This window comes from Ixodes scapularis, unplaced genomic scaffold, assembly GCF_016920785.2.
Source record: "Ixodes scapularis isolate PalLabHiFi unplaced genomic scaffold, ASM1692078v2 PGA_scaffold9__187_contigs__length_104089568, whole genome shotgun sequence".
Lineage (NCBI taxonomy): Eukaryota > Metazoa > Arthropoda > Arachnida > Ixodida > Ixodidae > Ixodes > Ixodes scapularis.
Genome location: NW_024609884.1, coordinates 63,344,978 through 63,355,570, shown reverse-complemented (window position 1 = coordinate 63,355,570; position 10,593 = coordinate 63,344,978). Strand labels below are relative to the sequence as shown.

At 50.8% G+C, this 10,593-nt stretch overlaps 1 protein-coding gene across 1 annotated transcript; it reads left to right on the top strand.

Annotated features, from left to right (window-relative positions):
- Positions 1 to 7,172: 7,172 nt before the first annotated feature.
- Positions 7,173 to 8,939, top strand: LOC8024145 (putative E3 ubiquitin-protein ligase UNKL). The gene has a single exon (XM_002404441.3). The coding sequence runs from the start codon at positions 7,173 to 7,175 to the stop codon at positions 8,937 to 8,939; it is 1,767 nt and encodes a 588-aa protein (XP_002404485.3).
- The last annotated feature ends 1,654 nt before the right edge of the window (positions 8,940 to 10,593 follow it).

Below are 10,593 nucleotides of genomic sequence, written 5' to 3'. Positions count from 1 at the left end.
CTCCCTCGCCGGTGGGAAAAGGCGGGGGTGGTGTTTTTTGTTGTTGTTGTTGTTGTTGCTTTTTGCCCGATCCCCTAAAGGTCACCCTGGTGATATCCCACAACGTCTGGTCATAGTTGCGAAATCGAAGAGAGGAAGCAGGTTGTCTTAGAAGGGCGCGAAGGAATCATATATTTTTTTTTCCGAGCTAGGTGGCGCAAGCTATCGCCCCTTATAACGGGTACAGCTTCAAGTATCCATCCATCTATTCATCAATCCATCCATCAGAGCACCGTGCTCCAGTGATTCGGTTTCAGCACGTTTTTCCCTCTTGATTTTCCCGTGTGACTTCGTGCCCGCGAGAGCCAAGTCATGTGCTCCGGAGGTTTCGTCCTTAAGTGACATCAGGGCTGTCCTCGTCAAAGACTCGTTTAGGAGTCGGGCGCGACAAATCGTGCTGAATATGTATGGATTTGGAAGCAGAACGAACAACTGAGGCCAGCATGTCAAAAATAGATATGATATAGTTATAGCATACTTCGCATCATGATGTATATAAATAAGTAAATACATGATGCATGGATGTACTCGATACCGTTTTAGGATGCGAAATGTCAAATGTAAAGTGGCAGCAGGCGATACCGTGGATTCTCCTGTAGCAGACGAAACCGCCTTCTTTAGATTTTGAGCGCATGCGCCGTGCGGAATGACACGCAGAGTGGAGGGGGGTTGCTGTGACCTACTGCCGGAGTTCGGTTGGTCCCGGCCGCACGCAGCGTCGGCTGCGGTCGGACGAAAGCTGAAACGAAGTACACGGATGTCCCGAACTAGCCGCGGTTCGAGCTCAACCAGGTTCGACATCTTCGAACCTCTTGAGTGAAGTTCGTGAACACTTTGACTCAAGTTCGACATTTCTGCGCATGCTCAAAATTGAAAACATGCAGACGCCACCTGATGGAGGAAAAGTGCAATATTTATTGAGTGCATTGTTCTATTGATTCACAATTATTAAACTCACTAAAGCATCAAAAGTACATATGTTTCATTTTATACTCTCTAAACATTGGTGATCACTTTGTAAAATATAAAACAAACGAATTTAGAAGTTATTTGTTTCCCACAATTCGAAATATGCGAAGAGAAGTCGGGCAGTAACAATCCATAAGTCAAACTTGGACGAATTTCGAATTTACGTACTAAACTAAGAGACAACTTTCTGGGAATATTTAAGCGAAGAAAAGAAGCGAGCGCTTGCGTAGCTGTGATTGTCGCTTGTTAGCAAACGATTCGTCTTTAAACGATATCAATTATAATTCGCTCCGTGAGAGGCAAATCAGATTTCGCTCTCGCTCTCGGCGTGACCACATAGGATCCCTAAAGCGTTCGAGACAATAAAAAAAATATGGATCATGAAGTTGCCAGTTGTCCTATAAAATAATATCAACAATGGCGACAAAAAAAAAAAAATTCGGTCGTGTGAAAGAGCCGGCTAAAGATTCGCGTCCTCCTCCACCAAGTCATGTTCTTATTCGCTTTTTTGTTGCCATGACCTAGTAGGTGAGATTATTTGTCAGACATTTCTGGTTGAGCTCAAGCGGCGCGATTACAGCATTGCGTTTTGAGGGGACGCGGAATGGCGGACAGACGATTTGCTACAGAGAGGGGTTTGGCCCCAATTACCGATCATTTCATAAAACGCTCTGTTAAAGGGGTTATGACACGAAAATTAAACGGATAGATTATTCTTGAAATGGAATACTCATAGGCTACTTTGTATATACTCCAAGTTACGCAATTTGTAGAGCTCTGGTAATTGCAATATTCAATTTACGAATTTTTATCATTTTCTTCTGGCGACCAGGCAATACAGCCCAAGTTAGACACACCATAGTGTCCATAAACCACGTGACCATGAACACTCTCCCATTCTAGGCGCCCCCATGATCGCCCAAGCTCTCCTCGTCGCGGTACGATCAAAACCGCTCACGCAACTCGGTAACCCGAAAGCTATTCTCGCTCTCGCCCCCGGCCCGTTGACCTTCCACCCTGCATGCGCCTGCGAGACATCCCCGGACAACGGCGACCACGGCGAGTTCGTCCGTAACTCGTCGTCGCTGGAGCTGGTCGCCAGAGGGTCGCAGTCAAAAGGAACAGCTTCCAACATCTCTTGATAGCAATCGCTCTCATCGCTGCTGCGATCAATGTTGAACACTTCGACAAGGCGAGCGATGCCGTAGACGTAATCGTCACGGACAGCATGCTCGAAACGTGGAAGATAAACGAGGAAGCTGAGGCTCGAGACGCCAAGAGAGCCAAGTCTGTGAGTGCGTGCGAGGAGACACCGAGCTGGAGGCTGGCTACGTAGCTAACCTCCAGCTCCGCCCGGATCTGCCCCTCCAAGGGGCCCGAATCGTAATCGATTTATCCACGAAACTATCGCGCCATTTTCAAAACAAATTTAGCAGGATTATAGGAACATGCAATGGGTCCTAGCAGTATAGTTATCTCATATTTTATTTTTTCCATGTCGCAGTGCCCCTTTAGTGAGCACAGGCAGTGCCCCTTTAGTGAGCACAGGCACTGTGCTCACTAAAGGGGCACTGCAAACGAGCGTTCGTAAACAGCGTAGTAGTCGCAAACCGTCGCTGAAAGCTACCTCGAAGCGTCGTCGAGGGAAGCGGCGATGTTTCTTGTTTGTTCGTGGTTAAATTCACAACTGTGCATTCGCGATTACTGCCAGCAATGTGCTCTTCATTAATGTTTGTTTACTCCTTGTTTATTGTGCACGCACAATTGTGTGCCTATCGTAACGGAAGCGTTTGCCGTCGTCGCGTTCTACGGCAATCAACAATTTATTGCGCAAAACCGGATCTCTCAGAAGACGAACAAGGACCTGTAAAGGGAAGAATACCACATGCCACACTCTAAGAAAAGCCCGTGCGTCTACTTTCCCGCACAACACTCGGAAAGCCAATCACCGCAACTTACCGAGGCAACTCAGCGAATGACGATTTCGAAACGTACGTTTAGACCAAAAAACGCAGTCTGAGTTGTGACATTAAGCAATGCAAAACGTCACGCTTGCATTGCTTAATGTCACAACCGTGAAAGTGAAGGAAAGGAAGAGACGAGAGGGGACGCAAGAGCCGCGAGCTCTGGCTGGAATGATTAGTGGGTAGACGTCAAGCTAGCCGCCTTCGTCTCCACTGCACCCGTCGAACACGTTAGAATGCGGAACGCCGGCGTCTGGCCGTTCGGCTTTCGTATTCGAACGCATTCGACAAGTGCAGTGGGGACAAAAACAGCCTTTGTCTCCACTGCACTCGTCGAACGCGTTAAAACGCTGAACGCCATATTTCGGCGTTCGGTTCTCGCACTGGAACGCGTTCGACGAGACGATGCAGCTATGCGGAGCGCAAGTTCGTCTGCTTCTTTTGCAGGGGTTGTGGTGACGTCAGAAAGACGTCGAGCTCTGATTGGTTCTGATTGAAGGATAGCGGATAGACCTCAAAGCAAGCTGCCTTGAGCTCTGCCCACTATCCTTCCAGTCAGAGCCAATCAGAGCTCGGCGTCTTTCTGACGTCACCACAACCCCTGCTAAAGAAGCAGACGAACTTGCGCTCCGCATAGCTTTAGGCCTACCCACTAATCATTCCAGCCAGAGCTCGTAGCTCTGGCGTCCTTGCGCACTCTGGTCTCCTCCTCTCCCTCACCTTCTCGGCGCATTGAAATATACACGACTGTATTATTTTCACACGGATTCAAGTCACTAAAGTAACTTTTTAAAATCGTATTTTTGGTCTTAAAGATTACGGCATATTTTACAGCGATAAAAACAAAATAGCTAATTGTCATTTGACGGCCGTGGTACCCTTAGCGAAAGAATGCGGAAACAGCAGGCACACTTGAGCGGTGCTAAAAACAAATTTGAAACGTGCTTTTTGTTTTCTCGAGCTGAACGAAATTTAATTAAAACCCGTGAACCTAAGCGCTGGCCGGCCGGTAAGCACCTTTTTTTGACGCTCTGCATCTCAAGGCTCGTAGCCATAGGTTGCAAGCAGGGTATCTGGCTTCCGACATTTTTCTCTTCGTTCTTTTGCGGATCAAAGCTGTGCACGCGCTCTTTTCAGTTCTTCCGATAGGCCCCGATAGCTGTGTAGTTGCTAGATTATTGTAACACTAAATGCACACTGGATTTGTAGGCACACGCGCCTCACGTGATCACCTCGTCTGTAGGAAAATTCCAAATAAATGACTGAAATACGGTGATGACAACTGCGCGTGTAATGCACCAGTTATTTCAAATATTTACCCTGAAAGTTGCTGTCACAGAAGCCAGCACGTCCAGTACTATCGCGGACAATAGGAGCTGAAGCAGCGCTCCGGCCGGCGGACGGTACTACCTGCGCCGCCTGTCGCCTTGCTCCGCACACATGACGCACCCTGAGTCCGAGATGAATTCTCACTTGCGCTCGCTGCGCCACTGCGCTGTTCCGGCCGTCTGCAAGCGAGACGGCGGGTGCGACAGCGGGCGTGTGTGCGGTAGGACGGCAGGGGGAACCAAGGATTACACTTGTCGTCCCTCTTTTGGAATTGATCTACTATTTATCACGCAGAATCCCGTACAAAAAACCCTGATTGGTGAAGAAAAAATGTTGAAGTGTCTTAAATTTCAGCTGGGATTATCGTTTTTGAAAGTCACATAAATAGACGTTGCAGGTTGTTCTTCTTTGAATATAGGGGCATGCACAAAGTAGGACATCGTAAAATATAGGCCGAAATCTGTATGCCGGATTTAGTCCGGCTCGAAGGTATTTACTTTTTTTTTTCTTTTTCGTTGATTACAGATGTTTGCAAAAACGCTAAGCATGCATGTTATTGAGAAGGTTTTGTAACCATGATTGGTATGAAAAGGTTAAAAAATATAATTTCTTTATTATTGGGCCCACCTGTTTGTTTCAAACAAAACAAATTGCTGACAAGACACCAGTTTTTTTTTTTTTTCGTTACAAATTTCTAGTCTTAATAAAGTGGGACAAACAGTCATATATATCTTCCCGAAGAAGGAGATGTAAACTTAATCGAAAGAATATTTTCAGACGACAATGTAAGACACAAAAGGTTTATAGTCGGCGTGGAAGTTCAACTGCACTATACAAGAAGATCGGGAGCAAGGAGGCAATATACAAAAGTATGCGTGGTTAACGGCGTTAAACAGTGTGTCGCAACCGTAGCATCAAGCCTTGTTCCAATCGGCAGAAGTCCGGTGCAGGGGATTCTGAGGCGTAGTAAAACTTTCAAGATAATTTAATACCGCGTCATTCTCCCCTGACCAGCGACCACGGCTCTCATCCTGTCTGTTAAAGGGGCCCTCCGGAGCTTTCTGCGATCGTCTGTTTATGTTGTTATATTGCGTAGTAGGTGCAAGTTAATATGTATACAAAGTTTTAGATTACAAAAGGATAAATATATCGCAGAAAGGCAGGAGAAATATATCGGGACTATTTTCTCATGGAAGACAATCCCCCATTCCTTGCCCATCGCTAAAACTTGACCAATGGAAATGCTGCATCTCGCGGTGAATGCGAACGTTATTATAGCAACACTTTTTAAGCTTGTTGTAAATTAGAGTTTGAGAAAAATGTAAACTGATTGTGGTACGGGAGACATAGTCCGCAATTATCGCTCCAAAACCAGCGAACTATGTTTTCTCCCCGCAAGCTTGTTGCTAGGGGGTGATGCGTCGACGCGTCGGCTCGTCTGCTTCCCGGGGCGTCTGCAGGCGTGCGTTTGCGGGACAGGTGTTCCTTCTTCCCGTGGATCCCGACTCCGAAGCCAGCTTTTCGATCCTTTCACGTCAACGAGTCAAACTTTTCCTTGTCATCTGTGGAATGCGACTGCGTATTGTAGTAGCAGCGCGACGGTGCGGTGCGGCGAACGACGACCGCCGAGCACAAAGTCCGGGCCCCTTGACGACGGTTCGCGCGTGTTCGAGAGATTCCTCCGCGGGTCGGCGGTCGGCCGCGTTGGTGACGCGCAGTGACGCCGGAATCCTTTACCTGCTATTGGCTGACGCGTAAAGAGATGCCCCTCCCGTTTTCCGAGGTCATCTCAGAAAGGGGGGCGTGCCGGGGACTTTGATAGCAATTTTAATAGGGAAATCCGCCGCGCATGACGGTAATATTATGATTTTTAGGATCCTTAGGGCCTGTAGATTGAGTTACCGCCATAAATAGACCATCGCAGAACGCTCCGTAGGGCCCCTTTAAGAAATCATAGAGCGCGGCCACGAAGTCTGGCTCAGCCCCAAGCCACTCCCATTCACCTCTGATTGCTTTCCACAATTTGTGGGCAGTGGCGCGGTCGAGGGGATGCCGTGACATGGCTACCTTGATGCGCCTCCAAATGTTTTCGGTGATATTTAGATCGGCTTCTTTTTGGGGCCAAGGCAGCTTCGTCAGGCAGCGCTCCTCGAGGAGATACGAGCGTGACAACGCATTTTCCACTTCGGCGCTTTCTTGAAATGCACTTGAATGCATGTTAGCTGAAAACGTGAACATTGGGCTACACGGCACACGCATCGTGATGGTGGTTCCGTCGACCAATATTTTCGGTAGCAGTCTGCCGGAAGAGCGCAGCGGCGCAGTGAGCGCAAGTGAGAATTTATCTCGGCCTCAGGGTGCGCCGTGTTTACGGAGCGATGCGACAGGCGGCGCAGGTAGTACCGTGCACAGGCCGGAGCGCTGTTTCAGCTCATATTGTCCGCGATAGTACATGTGTCCACGAACCCAGTATTTTTTTCTGGGTCACTTCAATGTTGTGCCGATGGGAATGGCAAGGCGTCTCTTTTGAATGCGCAGCCTCCAGCACGCGCTCCTTCCAGCGTGCTTTGTCAGCGCATGCACGCTGAGGCTGAACACCGAAGCGTTCTCGAAGGTAGGAAGCTCGCGCTGGACGCGATACAACTGAAGCAGATGCCCCGGCTGGTGCCGCGTGCTTGCAAGCACGTGCAGTACGTGCGACGTGCTTGTTCTCACGAGCGGAGGCAGTTTCGAGTACTTCGAGTACAACCCATTCGTGCTGCCTTCTATGGTATGTAGCGCCAAGGTTAGCTAAAGCGGAAAGAAAACATAAAGAGGGCTTTTTCAGAACACATTTTCGTGCAAAATACGATCCCCCGACCTGCAATGAAAATGCCGTTCCTTCCAAGTCTGGCTCTCGAGGTTGGCGAATTCAATAGTTGCGGGCGCCTCCTCGCGGTGCATCAAGCTTTCCTAGCCGAGCAGCGGGGCTGGCCCCCGGGACGGCCATGCAGCACGTTCTCCAGGCCCGGCAGCAAGCTCAACTGTGAGGCGGGGGCCGGGGACTTGAGAATGCTGCCGTCGGGGGCCGACAGCAGTGCCGAGCTGGAGACTGAGAAGCCGGCCCACCGGCGCTACCTGCGAGATTTCCGGGTAGAGCAGTGCCCCTACTTCCCGAACTACAAGTGCCAGAACCACAAGCCATACACCTGTTTCTACTGGCATTTCCCAAACCAGCGTCGCCGGCGTCCGACGCTTACTCTCGACGGTGCGTTCAATTACAGCCCAGACGTGTACTGCGCCACGTACGACGAAATTACGGGAGTGTGTCCGAACGGGGACGACTGCAGCTTCCTGCACCGAACGCTGGGGGACACGGAGCGACGTTACCATCCCCGCTACTACAAGACGGTCATCTGCGTCCACGAGGCTGGCACGCAGGGTCACTGCTCGAAGAACGGTCCCCACTGCGCGTTTGCACATGGACTTCAGGACCTGCGCAACCCCGTGTACGGTAGCGTCGAGTGCCGCATTTTGCGCCTGGGTCTGTGGTTGCCGCCTGAGTGTTGGGCCACCTTTCTACACGAGGACCCCAGCTGGCAGGACGTGGGGTATGTCTTGACCCACTACAAGGTGCAACCCTGCCTGCGTCCTCCGCATCTCGGTCTCTGCCGCATGGGTCTGGCCTGCCCCAACTACCACGATTGTCGCGACCGGAGGCGCAGCCCACCCAGCCATCACTACAGCTCGACGCCGTGTCCCAGCGTGCGCCAGGGAACCGAATGGAGTGACGCGGACAGCTGCGCCGAGGGCGACCTGTGCAGCTTTTGCCACGGCCGCACAGAGCAAAAATTTCACCCAGAAATCTACAAGTCCACGATGTGTAACGACTTCCAGCGCACCAACTACTGCCCCCGGGGACCCTTCTGCTCGTTCGCCCACTCTGAACACGAGACGGCCCAAGTAAGGAAAGTGTACGGTGCCATATTATCCTCGCTTACCAGTGACAACCCAAATTCTGGAACGCCGTTCGACGAAACCCCGCCCGCCTTGGCAGCAGAGGACCTCGAAAGTGTCCAACTCCCGCCATTCGGCTTTGACCCCGCCCCGGGTTCGGGACGACCAGCCCTCGAGGGTCCCACGCCGTCGCGGCCTGAAGGTCCCCCGGCCGTCACGGAAACGATTCCTCAAAGCGAAGATGACAAGACACTGGTGGAAGTGGTGAGCTCGGTCATTACTAGCGTGATCAGTTCAGCCGATCTCCTCTGGGACCCGAATGTGGAGGCCAGTCAAGCTTGCGCCGACTACTGTTATCCCTGGTTAACGCGCAGTTTCGGATCGCTGACCAAGGACTGCCGCAGTGTCTGGGATCCATCGGGAATCTGGGCGGACCAGAGTCTCTATGCGCCCAAGTCGTGCCTCATGTGTACCGCCTGGAAGCGCGAGGCGAGGGCCTCGGCACGCCGAGAGCAGCTCGCCGAACAAGAGAAGCAGAGGGCCCTGGCAAAACTCGGCGAACTCGAGAAGCGTCTGAGCGACGCCGTGCGACCCAGGAGCAAGGCTAGGCGGGAACTCTGGGAGGCTTCCCAAGCAAAACTTGTTGAAAACACTTGTCAAAGTTGTGAGAAGGCTCCATGTTGGACCAGGGAAGACGCTTGATTGTTTTTCGTGCAAAATCAGTGCCGCAGTCTCGCGTTTGCTCGCTTTCTCTATGGCTGCCGTCGCAATGCAGCCCGTGTGCCCCTTCGCCCTCTCTCGTGATGCCCGGTGGGCTGCTTCCCTTTCGTATCTCGCTGGCCGTTCCGCGCATCACACAAGTAGCCTTTACGCTGCTCTCGTGTATCCGTGGCTACAAGCAAAAGAGCATCTGTCCGGAGAGTCGGCTGGCCCCGACGTTAAATTTGTGGTCAGGCGACTGCAACCCTTGAGAATTGAGTCAGCATCACACACGTCATAAATATCCTTCTGCGAGTGGACGATACTGACCTCATATACGAAGCGAGTGTAAATATGTTCCTCGAGTTATTTCTAATAGGAAACGCAAGAAATAAAATATTAAGATCCATTGTTTAAACTGATACCGCGTGTTTGCTTATCTTAGTTCAGGGCGGCATCTGTTTCTTGAGTATGCGCGTGCACGGCCACTCGAATTCACGTCCAAAGAAATTTCGAGCGGCCCTGACATTTTTCGGGATTGTCGGAGCTTCGCTGACCAGTCTCGGATGCCATGCACAGTGGTACGAAGGTGACGTCGCCACTTTCGCCACCGCTCCCGAGTCTTTCCACGAAGTCGCAAATGCCCCAAACCAAAGTTCAAAACTTGATATTCAGACAATTATACCGTGCCATACAAACAAGAAATTATAGCCCGTAATTAAAGAACGTTGAATGCTTTAAAAAGTGCCCTTCAACCCCAGAGGCCTCAAAATTTAACAGGACTGTGCAACGATATTGACTAGAACCGTTTCTCACTTTACACCAGCTTCTTGGCATTAGTGGAACCCAAGAATACTGAAACGCCACACCGCTTACCAACAGGCGTCTTCTTCGCGGTAGAATTCCAAAGATACACGTTAACCTTTTCTTTCAGTCTCTCTTTCGCAAAATTTGATGACGGAGCTGTGGGGACAACCGGTGGTAATCAGTTCATCGCACGACGTTTCATCGACAGATCGTTTCATCGACAAATCGTGTCATCAAAAGCTCAAAGTAGCCTCTTTTTTTTCTGTAATAAGCTGCATGAGACTGACGCCGCGAAGCGCTGTGTACGGGTCGGTCAGGTGGGCTAACATGTTTGTAATGAGCCGCCGAAGACTGTCGCCGCGAAGCGGCGTGAACGCAGGCGGGGGATAGGTTAACGTTCACCCCAGTGATACACGCGTGACGAAATGTCCCTACAGCGTGAAATTCGCGTAACGGGTGTCATCGAAACGTTCGTGCCGACCAAACGTGTGTCCATGGAACGTGTGTCCATAAAAAGTGGCGCACGAAACTTAATAGACCCTTTCCGAAATTCAGTCTGGCTACTTTGATCACTATCATCATCAGTGGAACGGCATCTGTGCAAGGACGTTTAAACAGACAGGACCCGGCATGACGTCAGCCTGAGTGAAGCCGGAAGAGGCGTTTAATCCCAGACTGCCTTGCGCACCCGTTCCGAGGCCGTGGAGTTGCGCACCGGCGGTTCGTCTGCTTTCTAATCTGCTCCGGCGTGTGCTTCACGAGGCTAGCTTTCGATGCGGTCGGCGTCCGCCGTGGGCGTCCACGATGCAAATGCTTTGCAGCGTGAGTGTTTATACTTAGTTCCACATTA